Source organism: Macaca fascicularis, chromosome 16, assembly GCF_037993035.2.
Source record: "Macaca fascicularis isolate 582-1 chromosome 16, T2T-MFA8v1.1".
Lineage (NCBI taxonomy): Eukaryota > Metazoa > Chordata > Mammalia > Primates > Cercopithecidae > Macaca > Macaca fascicularis.
The window spans coordinates 59071232-59089429 of record NC_088390.1 but is presented as its reverse complement, the minus strand read 5'-3'; the positions used below and the strand labels follow the sequence as shown (position 1 = coordinate 59089429).

At 42.9% G+C, this 18198-nt stretch overlaps 1 protein-coding gene across 1 annotated transcript in view; it reads left to right on the top strand.

Moving 5' to 3' along the window:
• Window positions 1-18198, top strand: part of KPNB1 (karyopherin subunit beta 1) — a 37894-nt gene that overhangs the window by 2305 nt on the left and 17391 nt on the right. Inside the window, exons 3-10 of the mRNA XM_065531432.2 lie at window positions 477-659; window positions 5707-5907; window positions 6968-7120; window positions 9686-9745; window positions 12355-12444; window positions 13759-13869; window positions 14665-14766; window positions 17595-17819. Coding sequence (XP_065387504.1) covers window positions 477-659; window positions 5707-5907; window positions 6968-7120; window positions 9686-9745; window positions 12355-12444; window positions 13759-13869; window positions 14665-14766; window positions 17595-17819 — 1125 coding nt within the window. The remainder of the gene's footprint in view (window positions 1-476; window positions 660-5706; window positions 5908-6967; window positions 7121-9685; window positions 9746-12354; window positions 12445-13758; window positions 13870-14664; window positions 14767-17594; window positions 17820-18198) is intronic.

Genomic DNA, 18198 nt, shown 5'->3' with positions numbered 1-18198 from the left:
ATCATTCTTTTGGGACCAAGGTTTTTGAAATTTAGATAAACAGTTTTATTTTCTACCCGCATCGTAACAGCCATTCATTCAAGTACCAGACATTATTAAGAATTCTTGGGACACCTCAGTATACACAGAAGACTAACTACTACCATACTCTAAAACCTTGCAATTCAGGGGGTATAACGTGACAATTTGGGTACTAGGAATGATTTTGATAGGAAAATCTGCAATTCCTCATTAAGTGCTAGGCTCCATGAGAAAAGTGGAAGACTTCCTGTTATATACTAAGTAACATTTTTGTAGAAGTCTTGTAGTAGGTATTTTGTGGTTTCCTGAGATGCTTATGATATACCAAAAAAAAATTAGACATTAGTTCCCCCCCCACCTCACCCCTCCTCCGGTGGTTCAGTGCTCCATAAATTATTCTCAGTTGTGGAAATTCCTAAGATAATTTTATTTACAAATTTATCTTCCCTTAACAGCCCACTTTCCTTGTGGAACTGTCCAGAGTGCTGGCAAATCCAGGAAATAGTCAGGTTGCCAGAGTTGCAGCTGGTCTACAAATCAAGAACTCTTTGACATCTAAAGATCCAGATATCAAGGCACAATATCAGCAGAGGTGGCTTGCTATTGATGCTAATGCTCGACGAGAAGTCAAGAACTATGTGAGTAACACTCATCTGTTTGGTTATATTACCTAGAGAACAAGAAATTGCTTTCTCAGATCTTTTGCTATTTGCATGGGATAGAGCTGACAGTGTGATAGGTTTCTGGGACTTGAACTTCACCTAAAGATAAAAATTGTCTTTGTCTTAAATCTTTCTCAACACAGCTTGTCCATTCCCATTGATGGATTGGAATTCTTTTTAGATGATTGAGGTAGGCTGCAGCAGCTTGGGAAACTTTAATTGTGTGTCATAATTTGTAAAAATCTGTTTGACAAATGGGAGTAGTGTATAAATTGGTGCTGTATACCCACATCACTTAGGGAATTTGTTAATACGTATTTCCCAGCTCTCCAGAAACTCCGATTTGGTACTTCTGGAGTACAGCTCAGGCACTTTTTTGGTTTTTTTTGGAGACGGAGTCTTGCTCTGTTGCCCAGGCTGGAGTGCAATGGCATGATCTTGGCTCACTGCAACCTCTGCCTCCCGGGTTCAAGATGTTATCTGCCTCAGCCTCCCAAGTAGCTGGGATTACAGGCACCCGTCACCACGCCCAGCTAATTTTTGTATTTTTAGTAGAGACGGGGGTTCACCATCTTGGCTAGAGTGGTCTTGAACTCCTGACCTCATGATCCATCTACCTCGGCCTCCCAAAGTGCTGGGATTACAGGCGTGAGCCACTGCGCCTGGCCAAGGGATGTTTTTTAAACTGTCTCCCCAAGTGATTATCCAGTCAACCAGCACCTGGCTCTTGTTGAACTTCTGCTGTTTAAATCTCAATCTTTGGCCGGGCGCGGTGGCTCAAGCCTGTAATCCCAGCACTTTGGGAGGCCGAGGCGGGCGGATCACAAGGTCAGGAGATTGAGACCACAGTGAAACCCCGTCTCTACTAAAAATACAAAAAATTAGCCGGGCGTGGTGGCGGGCGCCTGTAGTCCCAGCTACTCAGGAGGCTGAGGCAGGAGAATGGCGGGAACCCGGGAGGCGGAGCTTGCAGTGAGCCGACATCGCGCCACTGCACTCCAGCCTGGGCAACAGCGTGAGACTCCGTCTCAAAAAAAAAAAAAAAAAAAATCTCAATCTTTGCTGGTTTAGCATGGCACTATGTGGAGTCAGAAGGAAAGTTACATGATCTCTTGGGCCTTGGAGGCCCAAAGAGTTTGTGAAATAGGAGTGTGACATTAATGGTGTTTTATCTACTTAGCCAATTATAAAAAATCTTTCTTCAGAAGCACTTGACTTTTTTCCCAGGGCATTTAGAGTGGGATGAATTTTGGGGAGAAAAGGTGATGAATTTTGAATCATGACATTCTTGTTACTGTCTTGTTGAATTAGAAATTCATAGTTCTAAATGAAGCAAAGGACTCAGAATATATGGACTGGTGTTTTGTTTTGTTTTTTTGCTTGCTTGTTTGTATTTTTTGAGAGGGAGTCTTGCTCTGTTGCCCAGGCTGGAGTGCAATGGCGCAATCTCAGCTCACTGCAACCTCCACCTCCTGGGTTCAAGTGATTCTCCTGCCCCAGCCTCCTGAGTAGCTGGGATTACAGGCGTACGCCACTAGGCTGGCTAATTAATTTTTGTATTTTTAGTAGAGATGGGGGTTTCACCGTGTTGGCCAGGCTGGTCTTGAACTCCTGACCTCTGATGATCTGCCTGCCTGTCTTCCCAAAGTACTGGGATTACAGGCGTGAGCCACTTCGCCTGACTGTTTTTAAATTAAGTTCTTTAGTGATCTGTCTGACATGGGTAAGGCACAAAGAGGAGTGAGTTAAATACCTGTGCAGTCATCATTTTGTCCTTGGTATCTGAGTGGAAACTAGTAGGGAATTCCTACATATGTACTTGTGCAAGTCACGGTTATGCACATCATACTTGCTAATTCCTGGTTCTAGATATCAGCGTTAGGTAAAGTAGTGCCCTGTAAGGCAACAACTTCTCTATCTAGTTGTGTACCTCCTTCTGTCACCAATTTTGCATACCCATGATAGGGAGCCAGCTTATTAAATCCAACTTGGTTTCAAATCTTTTTGGAATATGTAGAGCTGTTTCTATTCATGTTGGGTCTGCTTGTGTAATAATAACATTTTAATTCCTTCTCTCTCAGCTAAGTGACATAAATGGAAGTATATTCTATCACTGGAAATCTCGATACTGATAGTGCCCATTCAGTTTCTCATCTTCTTAAATTACACACTAGTAAATGGGATAAGATGTAATTGGAATTGAAATTGGCTTATTTTTTGGCACATCACTCTTAACACCAACCTTTAAAAAAAACAAGTGGGCGCAGTGGCTCATGCCTGTTATCCCAGCACTTTGAGAGGCTGAGGCGAGTGGATCACCTGAGGTCAGGAGTTCGAGACCAGCCTGGCCAGCATGGCAAAACCCTGTCTCTACTGAAAATACAAAAATTAGCTGGCTGTGGTAGCAGGTACCTGTAGTCCCAGTTACTCAGGAGGCTTAGACAGGAGAATTGCTTGACCCTGGGAGACAGAGATTGCAGTGAGCTAAGTTTGTGCCATTGCATTCCAGGCTGAGTGACAGAGTGAGACTCCGTTTCTTAAAAAAAAATAAATAAATATTAGATAATAATTTGTATAGGCATGGTTAAGCCCTTGGGCATGGGGGAAAAAAAGGCTAACAGTTACCTTGGCCTTTTTCTCTTTCATAGCACAACTGATAATACTAAGTTTCACTGTCAGTGATCTTTTTTGAAATCTGGATACTGGGGCACAATTGAGCCAGTTTCTCTTTTTTGGTAATTGAATATTACTATTAAGGTTACCTCTAGTTTAAACAGAAAACTTTTAGTACCCAGGAGTTGGACATTTGTAGTTTCTTAATCACCTCAAGTAATATGGAGTCTTCAGAAAGCAATCTAAAGGAAAAAGGTAAAAGTAGAATGGGATTCAGTGCACTCCACATATGTACTAGGATATGATGTAGTGCGATGTGAAGGCACCCTGGACTTGGGTTAATAATATCCATTCAGCCTCTGGCATTTTGGACAATTCACCTTGTTTTTCCCCCTTGTTCCCTCATGTCTTTGACATACAGTTTTTGTCCATTCTAGCTCTGCTGGTCCTCCAGAGCAAAGCCTTTCATTCAACGTCAATCAGAACTGTTTAGTGTTGGGTAGAGCTGATGGGGGTGGGGGCCAGGGATGATGATATACCATATAAGAAGGAAAGGGGGAGTTCATTATTGGTACTAGCTGCTGCAAAGCAGGATACTAAGTGATCCAACCCAGTCAGCAGAGCTGGTCTAAATATCTGGCAGCTATTCTTTGTCCCGTATTCATGCCAGAACAGTTAACTGTTTGCCTTTGAGTGGACTGGTGATTCTTAGTGGGTTCATTGACTGAATTAGCTGATCATGGTAATGATTAACTCTAGGTCAATTGTGACTTCATCTTTTATCATACCTGTGCCATTACCCTTTACATAAATGGTGGTGTGGTTACCATGTCAAGCGAGACACGTTTAATGACAAGTGGATCTTGTTTTGACATCTGGCTAGATTCTGTCAGTGGTAGAGAGAACAGTTCTTTGATTCTTGGGCAAACAGAACAAATCCTTTCAAATTGGAAGTTATATAAAGATAAGTTCATGGGTGTTATTAACATCAGCAACTTTGTTTTTGTATTTAGTGATGTTGTTACTTGACCAAGGCCTTTCTATGTAAGTCACCCAGAGTGCTGGGTTGTCAGTGATTAGAAGGAAAACGTTTTGTTTCAGCCCACGTCTCATGAGTGAGATCTCCTTGGATCAGGTTAGATAGTGATCTACTGTGAATCAGACCCACCTGAATGCCCCAGAACTAGCTTCATTCTAGTGTCCATGTCTGTCCACAAAATGAGGTTGTTATTGTTATAAAAGCAACAATGAGCCTGGAAGATGAGTTTTGTCCCCATCTCTCTCCTTTGCCATTTACTGCTACCTCCCCTTGTAACTTCTGGTTTCCCATCTTGTGTTGAAGGTTGAAGTGAGGTGTGTTATTTTGGAGAATTCCTTTTGGAAGCAGGGGATGACTGGTTTTATTTCTAGGTTCTGGGGCAGTGTTGATTATGCTGATGTTGCTACTGTGCTGGATTTTTCTGACAGCCTTTTCTGCTTCTCCATATTATAGATAAGAATTCTGAGGCCAGGCACGGTGGCTCATGCCTGTAATCCCAGCACTTTGGTAGGCCGAGGTGGGTGGATCACCTGAGGTCAGGAGTTCGAGACCAGCCTGGCCAACATGGTGAAACCCCGTCTACTAAAAATACAAAAACTAGCTGGGCATGGTGGCAGGCGCCTGTAATCCCAGCTACTTGGCGGGAGGTGCTAAGGCAGGAGAATCTCTTGAACCCGGGAGGCGGAGGTTGCAGTGAGCCGAGATTGTGCCATCACGCTCTAGCCTGGGGGACAAGAGCGAGACTTTGTCTCCAAAAAAAAAAAAAAAAGAATTCTGAGACAGCTGCCTGGGCGCAGTGGCTCACACCTGTAATCCTAGCACTTTGGGAAGCCAGGAATTTGAGACCAGCCTCGGCACCATAGGGAGACCCCCATCTCTACTAAAAATCCAAAAAAGTTAGCTAGGTGGGATGGCACGTGCCTGCAAGTCTAAGCTACTTGGGGGGGCCTGGGAGGTCGAGGCTGCAGTATCGTTGTGCCACTGCACTATGGTTATGCTACTGCACTCCACCATGGACAACAGAGTAAGGCCTTGTATTTCCTTTTTTTTTTTTTTTTTTTTTTTAAGAGCCTGGACAATATGGTGATGCCTTGTCTCTACAAAAAATAGCTGGGTATGTCTGCATATCCACCCCTGTAGTTCAGGTACTCAGGAGGCTGAGGCGGGAGGATAGATTGCACCATAGAGGTGAGGCTACGGTGAGCTGTGACGGTGCCACTGCACTCCAATCCGGGCAATAGAGTGAGACCCTGTCTTAAAAAAGAAAAAAAAAAAGAAGAATTCAGAGACACTAATATAAGAAGTGTGGTGGTGGGCAAAATGTGGTCAAATAGTGTTAGAAGTTTGTATCTTTTGTCTTTTTTGGTGCAGGTTTTGCAGACATTGGGCACAGAAACTTACCGGCCTAGTTCTGCCTCACAGTGTGTGGCTGGTATTGCTTGTGCAGAGATCCCAGTAAACCAGTGGCCAGAACTCATTCCTCAGCTGGTGGCCAATGTCACAAACCCCAACAGCACAGAGCACATGAAGGAGTCGACATTGGAAGCTATCGGTTATATTTGCCAAGATATAGTAAGTGCTTGCCTAATGTATCTGGTTTATATACCTCTGATTGCCTCTAGCTGTGACATGAATGATATGGGTACTACCTTATTGAATCACGAAGAAAGCCAAGCTAAATTGCACAGTGTTTTGAAAGTAAGACTGATTTATTTCCCCTAGGCCTCTGTCTTCACATTACTAATCATGCCCTAAAGTTAAGAAACTTGATCACAAACTGAAAACAGAAGTCCATGTTTGAAGAGTCTTAGATTCTAGACTTACAAAATGAGGATATTCTCATTTGGAGCATCCCTGACCAATCCTTTTTCTTAAGATCCTGAATGTACCATGATTGTTGTGGTGCATTTTAATTTACTACATTACGGAAAGTTTTGCCAACACTTGATGTAGTTGGTTTAGCCACTGGAGACAAGGTATTTTAGATGCAGCCCTCCCAGCACTGTTGTTCCTGATGAGGTTACCACTCTTGGTGTCTATTTTAATATATAGACTTTATGAAACACAGGAGCCCACAGCACTTGACCTGGACTTAGACTCCCTAGATATGCCCAGGTGTTGATCCTTGGCCTTGGCCCTTAAATGTCCTGAAGCTTTACCATAGAGTACAGATGGCCTGGAAAACACCAACAGACTGCCATCTCCATTTGCACAGAAGGGGGAAAAAAGCTAATATTTTAGCTCCTTATGGCAGTCTTCTGGGGTGGATTGATTCTAACACCTTCCTCAGGTACCAAAATCCTTAGATGTTCAAGTCTGTTATATAAAATGGTATAGTATTTGCATATAACCTATGCACATCCTCCCATATACTTTATACTTTAAATCATCTCTAGAATACTTACAATACCTAATTCAATGTAAATGCTATATTAATAGTTGGTATACTGTATTAAGGGAATGATGACAAGAAAAAAAGGTGTACACGCACCTTTTGGTGCAGTACAAATGCAACCATCCATTTTTTTTCCTCTAAATATTTTCAATCCATAGTTGCTTGAGTCCACAGATGTGTAACCCATGGCTGCAGAGGGCCGACTGTATATTCATTGCACTTCTTTGCTTGTTACAGGACCCAGAGCAGCTACAAGATAAATCCAATGAGATTCTGACTGCCATAATCCAGGGGATGAGGAAAGAAGAGCCTAGTAATAATGTGAAGCTAGCTGCTACTAATGCACTCCTGAACTCGTTGGAGTTCACCAAAGCAAACTTTGATAAAGAGGTAAGTTTTTTCACAATAAGGTATAGATTCAGACAGTAAAGGATGAAGGAGTTAAATGTAAGTTTTTTGTTTTGTTTTCTTAAGTTTATGATTTAGAAAGTACCACCTACTTAGAAGTATTTGTTTCCAGTTTAGTCCAGTTTGTATTGTGTGAGATATGCCCATGGAGTGTTTGCCATTTCTCATCATGCTTTTGGAAATAAAGTGTTTCTAAGCTTAAGTTTTTCCTTTTGCAGTCCAAAGCGTGGAATGTTGTTGGGTTTTTTAAAATTATAGGGCATGGTGGTGCATACTTGTACTCCAGCTACTTCAGAGGTTGAGGGGGGAGGATTGCTTGAGGCCAGTTGTTCAAGGCCAGCCTGAGCAACAAAGTCAGATACAGTCTCTTAAAAGAAAGAAATAGGCTGGGCACGGTGGCTCAAGCCTGTAATCCCAGCACTCCGGGAGGCCGGTTGCGGGGGGAGGGTGGATCATCAGGTCAGGAGTTCGAGACCAGCCTGACCAACATGGTGAAACCCCATCTCTACTAAAAATACAAAAAAATTAGCTGGGCGTGGTGGCGTACGCCTGTAATCCCAGCTACTCAGGAGGCCGAGGCAGGAGAATCACTTGAACCTGGGAGGCAGAGGTTGCAGTGAGCTGAGATTGCACCGCTGTATTCCAGCCTGAGCAACAGAGCAAGACTGTCTCAAAAAAAAAAAAAAAAAAAGAAAGAAATAAATTATGGTATGTATTATATACTTTGGTTTACTTTGGTTTCTTTTAAGGTTGTGTAAATCTTTTAAATCTTTTGCCTTGTACTAAAGATTTTGGGGAGGCTAGGTGCTGGGGCTCACATCTGGTAATCCCAACACTTTGGGCCATCAAGGCAAGAGGATCACTTGAAGCGAGGAGTTTGAGACTAGCCTGGGTGATGCAACAAGACCCTATCTCTAAAAAAATAAAGATTTCTGTGGAGAGGAACAACTGAGTTTTTAACCAGCTTTGTGAGCTCTTGTGTTTACAGGGCTTATAATGGAAAGAAAAAGAATGAAAAATGAAATAAATAAAAATTATGGCAATTGGTCTGTTTTATACCACCTTAGGAAGGTGTTTTTAAGAAACAGGATATAGCCAGGTGTTCTGGCACATGCCTATAATCCCAGCTACTTGGGAAGCTGAGGTGGGAGAATCACTTGAGCCTGGGAGTTCAAGGCTCAAGATTGCACCACTGTACTTCAGCCTGGGCAACAGAGCAAGACTCTGTCTCCAAAAAAAAATACATATATGTGTGTGTGTGTGTGTGTGTGTGTGTGTGTGTAGATATATGTATATATACACATGTATATGTATGTGTATAATATATATGTAAACGTTTTGTGTGTATATATAATATGTATATAAACTTTTGGCTGAAAATGCAATGAATAACATAAAACTTACCATCTTAAATCATTTTTAAACGTACAGTTAAGTAGATTCACATTGCTGTGGAAACAGTCTCCACAACTTTTTCATCTTGCAAAACTGAAACTGTACATACTGAACAACAACTCCTCATTTCCCCTTTTCTCAGCCACTGGTAACCATCATTTTACTTTCAGTTTCTATGTATTTTACTACTCTAACAAAATACCTTACGTAAGTGGAATAATATAATATTTGTCTTTTTGCAACTGGTTTGTTTTAATATGATGTCCTCGAGATTCATCTAAGGGGTAGCATTTGTCAAAATTTGCTTTTCAAGGGTGATTAATATTCCATTGTATGTATATGCCACATTTTGTTTATCTAGTCGTCCATCCATGGCCATTTGGCTTGCTTCCACCTTTTGGCTATTGTGGGTAATGCTGCTATGAACATGGGTATGCATGTGTGTCTTTGAGACTCTGCTTTCAGTCCTTTTGGGTAAATACCTACAAGTAAAATTGCCAGGGTCATGGTCTGAAAGTATTTCTGTATATATGTTTGTTGACACTTTAGCTGGCTTTTTACCATTTCTTGACTTTGGAAAGGTCTGAAACCCCAGAGCAAATGGCAATTCTAATTGATTAAAAAACTGGATTTTTCCTTAATAGATTTTGGAAGATTTAGGAGGGTAGCACATAAAGTTCATTACTCTATTCTCCCTTTTCTCGCCACATTTGATGTGAATTTGCTACCTCTCAGAAAACAAATTTGGTCTCTGAAATAAAGCAGATGTTTTGAATTCTCTTATATTTTAACTATAAGGAAATTGATTTTCCTACATGTGGATTTTTATCTTTTAACCAACCATTTTTATTTAAACCTCGTGACCTACATTTTTCTGTTTCCTCCCTGAAGTCTTTGTTAGTGAAGGTCATCTTGGAGATTAAAAGATTAGGGACCTCATTGGAGGGCAAGTCACATAGCAGACACCGAAGGTAAACTCTTTATAGCCTTTATAGTGCGGTACCATCTCAAGGGAGAGTGGCTTGATTGTACCAGGCAGGGCTGTGTGGGGCCCTGAGGGAGCGAGCGGTTTTCCTTGTAGAGGGAGTCTGGAAATCTTCCTATGTACAGGTTATGCTCTCCTAATTCTCTTTATTTTTATTCTTCCTACAGTCTGAAAGGCACTTTATTATGCAGGTGGTCTGTGAAGCCACACAGTGTCCAGATACGAGGGTAAGTATAAGGGTAAGGTTATGTGAAAAATCTGTCTCACATCTTTCCTAGGAAATGTCAAATCTAATATAAGTTTGATATATTGGGAATCAGTTGACTTCAGCAATAAGGTTTGATTGTTACTAGTAATTAATATTCTGGCTGGGCATGGTTGCTCACACTTGTAATCCCAGCACTTTGGGAGGCCATGGCAAGCAGATTATCTGAGGTTAGGAGTTTCATACCAGTCTGGCCAACATGGTGAAACCCTGTCTCTACTAAAAATACAAAAAAATTAGCTGGGTGTGGTGGCACGTGCCTGTAGTCCCAGCTGCTGGGGAGGCTGAGGTACAAGAATTGCTTGAGGCCGGGCGCGGTGGCTCAAGCCTGTAATCCCAGCACTTTGGGAGGCCGAGACGGGTGGATCACGAGGTCAGGAGATCGAGACCATCCTGGCTAGCACGGTGAAACCCCATCTCTACTAAAAAATACAAAAAACTAGCCGGGCGAGGTGGCGGGCGCCTGTAGTCCCAGCTACTCAGGAGGCTGAGGCAGGAGAATGGCGTAAACCCGGGAGGTGGAGCTTGCAGTGAGCTGAGATCCGGCCACTGCACCCCAGCCTGGGCGACAGAGCAAGACTCCGTCTCAAAAAAAAAAAAAAAGAATTGCTTGAACCTGGGAGGCGGAGGTTGCAGTGAGCTGAGATCATACCACTGCAAACAGAGTGAGACTCCATCTCAAAAAGTAATCATGATAATTAATATTAATAAAAACATTGGAGAAGAGGGAAGAATTGTAATGGAGGTTGCCATCCTCTTAAAAAAGGTTTAAGGGGCCAGTGTGGTGGCTCACACTATAATCCCAGCAATTTGGGAGGCCAAAGCAGGAGGATCACTGAGGTCAGAAGTTGGAGAACAACCTGGGCAACATAGTGACACCATCTCTACTAAAAAATATACACAAATAAACAGTTAAGGGAGAAGACATTTTTGATCAGCTTTGCTACTTCATTGCCGTAGGTTATTCAAGCCGTTTCTACTAAAAATATATGTATACACAAACAGTTAAGGGAGAAAAAGTTTTTGATTGGCTTTGCTACTTTATTGCCTAGTGATTTGCTACTTTATTGCCAACAATCACTTATTCAAGTGATTGTTTTCCACTCCAGCCATTAAAACAGGAGGCCGAGACGGGCGGATCACAAGGTCAGGAGATCGAGACCATCCTGGCGAACCCGGTGAAACCCCGTCTCTACTAAAAAATACAAAAAACTAGCCAGGCGAGGTGGCGGGCGCCTGTAGTCCCAGCTACTCGGGAGGCTGAGGGAGGAGAATGGCGTGAACCCGGGAGGCGGAGCTTGCAGTGAGCTGAGATCCGGCCACTGCACTCCAGCCTAGGTGACAGAGCAAGACCCCGTCTCAAAAAAAAAAAAAAAAACAGCTTTGCTATTGCTATACCCGAAACCTGACCCTTCAAGAAGGTAGAAGTAACATCTTCAGTCTGAATAGTATTAGTGAATTTAGCCCTACCATGGGTTCCACACGCACCTTTAATACAAAAAAAAAAAGAGGACTGAGGCCAGGCGCAGTGGTTTACGCCTGTAATCTCAACACTTCACAGGCGCATGTCTGTAATCTCAGCTACTCAGGAGGCTGAGGCAGGAGAATCGCTTGAACCTGGTAGGTGGAGGTTGCAGCGAGCTGAGATCCCATCACTGCACTCCAGCCTGGGAGAGTCCATCTCGAAAAAAAAAAGACTGGGTGACTGGGTATTGTGGCTCCTGCCTGTAATCCCAGCACTTTGGGAGGCTGAGGCCAGAGGATCGCTTGAGCCCAGGAGTTGGAGACCAGTCTGGGCAACATGGCGAAACTCCATGTCGACAAAAATTAGCTGTGCGTGATGGGGTGAGCCTGTAGTCCAAGCTACGTGGGAGGCTGAAGTGGGAGGATTGCTTGAGCCTGGTGGTTGAGGCTGCAGTGAGCCATGATCATGGCTACTATACTTGCACCAGGGTGACAGAGCAAGAAGACTGTCTCAAAAAAAAAAGAGAGAAATGGCCGGGCGCAGTGGCTCACACCTTTAATCCTAGCACTTTAGGTGACTGAGGTGAGTGGATTACCTGAGCTCCAGGAGTTCAAGATGAGTCTGGTCAACATAGTAAAACCCTGTCTCTACTAAAAATACAAAAAATTAGCCAGGCATGGTGGCGGGCACCTGTAGTCCCAGCTACTTGGGAGGCTGAGGCATGAGAATTGCTTGAATCTGGGAGGCAGAGTTTGCAGTGAGCCAAGATCACGCCACTGCACTCCAACCTGGGCAACAAGAGTGAAACTGTCCCCTCCCCCAAAAAGAAAGAATATAGTATTAGTGAATTTAGCCCTACCGTGGGTTCCACATGCACCTTTAATGCAAAAAAAAAAAAAAAAAAAAATGGTGGAGGGGACTGAGGGAAAATAAATAGGAACGGATAATGAGGGAATTGAAGGGAGAGAACGAATTTTAGGGAAATGATAGCATATCCCATATTTACCTCAATTAATCCTTAGGATTATTGGCCCATTTGAGTGACTCTAACTTTGTCAGATTGCATTGTTATTTTAGTAAACTGTCTGATCTGCTCTTCATAAAAGGTACGAGTGGCTGCTTTACAGAATCTGGTGAAGATAATGTCCTTATATTATCAGTACATGGAGACATATATGGGTCCTGCTCTTTTTGCAGTAAGTATTTCTATTTATATGATTTGAGCTTGTAGCTAATTACAGAGCCCATCATCCTTAGTTGCTATTTTGCCAATTCTGTAATATTTTACTTAATATTATGGAATCAAGGAAATTCCTTGAGACTGTTAGGTTTAAGCTTATCAGTGGTGTGCCAAGAAAACTGGTGCTACTTTGTGTGGGTAAAAGACCTTCATTTTGAGGCCAGGCCCGGTGACTAACGCCTGTAATCCCAGCACTTTGGGACACTGAGGCGGGCATATCACCTGAGGTCAGGAGTTCGAGACCAGCCTGGCCAACATGGTGAAACCCTGTCTCTACTGAAAATACAAAAATTAGCTGAACGTGGTGGCATGCGCCTGTAATCCCAGCTAGTTGGGAGGCTGAGGCTGGAGAATCGCTTCAACCCAGGAGGCAGAGGTTGCAGTGAGCCAAGATTGTGCCATTGCACTCCAACTTGGGCCACAAAGTGAGACTGTCTCAAAAACAAAAAAGAAAAAACCTGCATTTTGAAAATCTGAGGCTGGGTTGGTGACTCACGCCTGTAATCCCAGTACTTTGGGAGGCTGAGACTGAGGGATCACTTGAGTCCAGGAGTTTGAGACCAGCCTGGGCAACATGGTGAAACCCTGCCTCTACAAAAAATATAAAAATAAGCCGGGTGAGGTGGCATGCACCTGTGGTCCCACCTACTCAGGAGGCTGGGGTGGGAGGTTTGCTTGAGTGTGGGAGGTGGAGGTTGCAGTGAGCTGAGACTGTGCTACTGTACTCCAGCCCGGGTGACAGAGTGAGACCCCATCTCCAAAAGAAAGAAAAATCTTCCTTTTTCTATCTTTTCTTTTTTTTTTTTTTTTTTTTTTTTTTGAGACGGAGTCTCGCTCTGTCACCCAGGCTGGAGTTGCGGTGGCCGGATCTCAGCTCACTGCAAGCTCCGCCTCCCGGGTTCACGCCATTCTCCTGCCTCAGCCTCCCGAGTAGCTGGGACTACAGGCACCCGCCACCTCGCCCGGCTAGTTTTTTGTATTTTTTAGTAGAGACGGGGTTTCACCATGTTAGCCAGGAGTTTCACCATGTTAGCCAGGATGGTCTCGATCTCCTGACCTCGTGATCCGCCCGTCTCGGCCTCCCAAAGTGCTGGGATTACAGGCGTGAGCCACCGCGCCCGGCCCCTTTTTCTATCTTTTCTTTCAAGCCTAGCTTGCTTTTTATAAGTTACATTTCTGAAATTTGCATGTCTGTGGTTAAAGCCGGGTTGGGGCAGGGACTCACTTGAATCCATACTTATTTGGGGCCTGGGGTGTTTTTCTTCTTAAGATCACAATTGAAGCAATGAAAAGTGACATTGATGAGGTGGCCCTACAAGGGATAGAATTCTGGTCCAATGTCTGTGATGAGGAAATGGATTTGGCCATTGAGGCTTCAGAGGTGAGCTGGGGAGAACTTATTATTCTGAATAGACTTTGGGACATATCTCATTTGTGGATGACATTCCCCTTCTAGGAGAACTTTATTCTGTCTGGGTTTAGAGGGTATCTCCATTGGCAGAGATTTTGACTTTTCTGCTAGCCAGAGCCCTTCATGAAGAAGGCAGATAATTTATGAGGGCTCTCAGTTTTTGCCAAGCAGTCAGGCATGATTGAGCATAAATAGTGGTATTATCACTGTGAACACAAGGGGGCAGCAGGCTGTTGCAGTTTACCAAGGTGATACCTGATGCTGAATTACTTCCTTTTGGAAGTCCTAATGCAAGCCTGGGATGTATAATTGATACTTTACTAACTCTGGTGAAACAGTCAGATATGGGGGAGAAGGGGGAGTTCTGTATTTGGAATCTTTGAATTCAGAGTTTTGTTTCCAGCTTTGTCTTGTCTTATTTCAGGACAAAAATAAAATTTTTTTTTTTGGCATCTTTAGGCAAACTGGGTGTGTGTGTTGATCCAAGGAACACTTAAATATCAGGTTGTCAATACGAATTGAACTTATGAAAAAAAGTTATACTCAATGTTGCCTTGGACCTGTAATATATGGCCTAAAAGGGCCTAAAAGATTCTCACTGAAGTAGACCAAAAAATGAGCACTTTCCAAGATCACATTGTATGTTACCATTTGTCCCTGTATGTTTCTGTTTCTGCTAAGAGATCCCTGGTCAGCTCTCATTGTATGCGTTTAGTATACAGAGCTTGATTGCTTTTGTCTAGAATTTGCTTTGTTTCTCCTCAGGCAGCAGAACAAGGACGGCCCCCTGAGCACACCAGCAAGTTTTATGCCAAGGGAGCACTACAGTATCTGGTTCCAATCCTCACACAGACACTAACGAAACAGGTGAGTTACCTTCCAAATATAGGTAGGTAAGCTGTGAAACCTTACTAAGAGTAAACTGTTTGCTGTGGAACAGTTTCCATGGAAGGAACTTGGCAACCCATCAACTATTTGATGTTCTGTTGTTGATGGCTCAGGAACAGCTAAGCTGGATCTAGAAGATCCCCTAGGCTCTGACTTCTTTGTGAAGGAGAACTAGGTCTTAACATCTCAGATGCATCTTGCTCAGGAGTGAGCCACATGCTGCTCTGATTTCCTGAGTGCTCCATTGTCCAAACTCTTAGAAGAGAGGTGCTCTATCAACGCTTCAGTGAAGCAAGGTTGGGAGCAAAGATATGCTGGTTTTAGGCCACTTGCCTATCTGTTCTAATGTCTAGGATACTTTTGTGAGTTCACAGGGTATATGCTTTTAAAATGCTAAAGAAGTTGGATATGAGTTATTCAGATCCTAATGAAGGACCCCAACCCAAGAAAGAAACCCTTCTACTAATCCTTTAAGATGATTAACTTGAATTATTAAGATTCAGACTGAAAGTGAAGTGACAAGACTTCATAAAGATTGGGGTCTAATGAGTAAATATAGAAGTTCTTTTATGAGGACCGTGTCCTGGTTGCTTTTGTTCTCCCGACTTTATGCAACACAGTGTTTCTTGATACGGTGTTTGGGAAGGTTCTTTTGGTGCATGTGAAGTTATTACCAAAGAGCTGCTAGTACTCTGAGGAAACAATGCTGGTAACTGAGCACTGCATCATTTCTTTGTACACAGGAATGTAATTGTTTTTAGGGATGTGTATGATTCTCAATATAGTAGTTTCAAAAGCTAAGTAGGGATGTGTTTGGATTAAAATGAACTGGATGTTCCCTTACATTTTAACCTCTCCTTTCAGGTTTTTTGTTTTTGTTTTTTTTTCTTTTGTTTTGAGACGGAGTCATACTCTGTCGCCCAGGCTGGAGTGCAATGGCATGATCTCGGCTCACTGCACCCTCTGCCTCCCGGGTTCAAGCAGTGTTCCACCTCAGCCTCCCAAGTAGCTGGAAATACAGGTGCGCACCATCACAACCAGCTAATTTTTGTATTTTCAGTAGAAGTGGGGTTTTGCCATGTTGGCCAGGCTGGTCTCGAACTCCTGACCTCAGGTGATCCGCCCGCCTCAGCCTCCCAAAGTGCTGGGATTACAGGCATGAGCCACTGCGCCTCGCCTATTGTTGCTATTTTTATCTTTTGACTTTGTGTCTTGTCTTTTGTGTGTGTGTGTGTGTGTGTGTGTATATATATTTTATATTTATTTGTTTGTTTATTTCTTAGACGGAGTCTCACTCTGTCGCCAGGCTGGAGTGCAGTGGTGCGACCTCGGCTCACTGCAACCTCTGCTTCCTGGGTTCAAGCGATTCTCCTGCCTCAGCCTCCTGAGTAGCTGGGACTACAGGCATGCACCACTACGCCCAGCTAATTTTTGTATTTTTAGTAGAGATGGGGTTTCACCATGTTGACCAGGATGATCTCGATCTCTTGACCTTGTGATCCGCCCACCTTGGCCTCCCAAAGTGCTGGGATTACAGGTGTGAGCCACCACACCCGGCCTACTTTCTTATATTTTTACTGTGCTTTTCCTCTTTGAGAACAAATTATTCTTTGTGTGATTTTCTGAAACTGCGTAGGCAACCTGCCTTAAGTTACTATGTGGTGTGAATGGCCACAATTAGGAAGCTATACCTTGGATTTTAACTTAAGAGGAGATATTAGTGGAATCTTTTCTTTTTTGAACTTTTGTGTTTTTGTTTTTTGTCTTTTTGGGGGGATGGGGGGTACAGAGTCTCACTCTGTCATCCAGGCTGGAGTGTGGTGGGGCAGTCTTGGCTCACTACAACCTTCATCTCCCAGGTTCATGTGATTATCTTGCCTCAGCCTCTCGAGTAGCTGGGATTAACAGGCATGTGCCACTATACCCAGCTAATCTTTGTATTTTTAGTAGAGGCCAGGTTTCACCATGTTGACCAGGCTGGTCTCGAAGTCCTGACCTCAAGTGATCTGCCTGCCTTGGCCTCCTAAAGTGCTGGGATTACAGGCATGAGCCACTGCGCCTTGCCTCTTTTTTGAACTTTTGATTGAATCATGTCTTCTTTCCAGTCATGAAACTCCCTCACTTTCCTGGTCTGTTATTCCATAAGTTAATTTTTGTTGATTTTGGACGTTATTTATTCTTTTTATTTATTTATTTTTTCTAAGACAGTCTCACTCTGTTACACAGGCTGGAGTACAGTGGTGTAATCTCGGCTCACTGCAACCTCCGCCTTCCAGGTTTAAGCAATTTTCCTGCCTTGGCTTCCTGAGTAGCTGGGACTACAGGAACGTGCCACCACACCTGGCTAAGTTTGGTATTTTTAGTAGAGACGGGGTTTCACCACCTTGACCAGGCTGGTCTCAAACTCCTGACCTCAGGTGATCCACCTGTCTTAGCTTCCCAAAGTACTGAGATTACAGGCGTGAGCCACCGTGCCTGGCCAATTTTGTACTTTATATAACTGGAATCATACAGCATACACTCTAGTTCTGCATTTTGTTCTAAATGTTTGGGATTCATTCTTTTTGGATGTAGTTGAAATTTTTTCATTCTTGTTGTTTAGTACTAAATGGAATCTTCTTGCTTCTGAATCTTGTTTAACAAAGACTATGCTGTGAGGAATGTTTGTGGAAGAGATAAAATATAAAGGTCTTATATTTTATTTCCCTGAAGTTTAAGTTCTAAAGACATTCAAGTAGTCAGAGGACCTTTAGAGTTAAAATGATTCTTTGGACAAAATCTTAACTAGTGCCATATTCTTTCACCAGGACGAAAATGATGATGACGATGACTGGAACCCCTGTAAAGCAGCAGGGGTGTGCCTCATGCTTCTGGCCACCTGCTGTGAAGATGACATTGTCCCACATGTCCTCCCGTTCATTAAAGAACACATCAAGAACCCAGATTGGCGGTACCGGGATGCAGCAGTGATGGCTTTTGGTTGTATCTTGGAAGGACCAGAGCCCAGTCAGCTCAAACCACTAGTTATACAGGTGAAGCTGAGGGATTTTTGGAGTAGAAAGTAGAATATTTATTGTTTAAACTTAAAGCATATCTTTATTTTTCAAAACAAAACTGTAAATTGTCATCTACAAAGATTATTTATAGATACCTATTTACTTTTAATGAGAGTAAAATATATTTCTTAGGTTTCTAATTAGTCAGCATGATCCAGAGACTTTTGAAAAAAGCCAAAAGAGAAGTCACCTTTAATTTCATTGCCCAGAAATAACCGCTCTTAACTCTGTATTTATCCTTGAAGCTTTTTCCTGTGTAAATGTGTGTGCAACAGGCGCTTTCTGTGCAGATTGTTTTATAACTTGTTTCTTCATTTAATACTATGTTGTAAACATTTCCCGATAATTTTTTTTT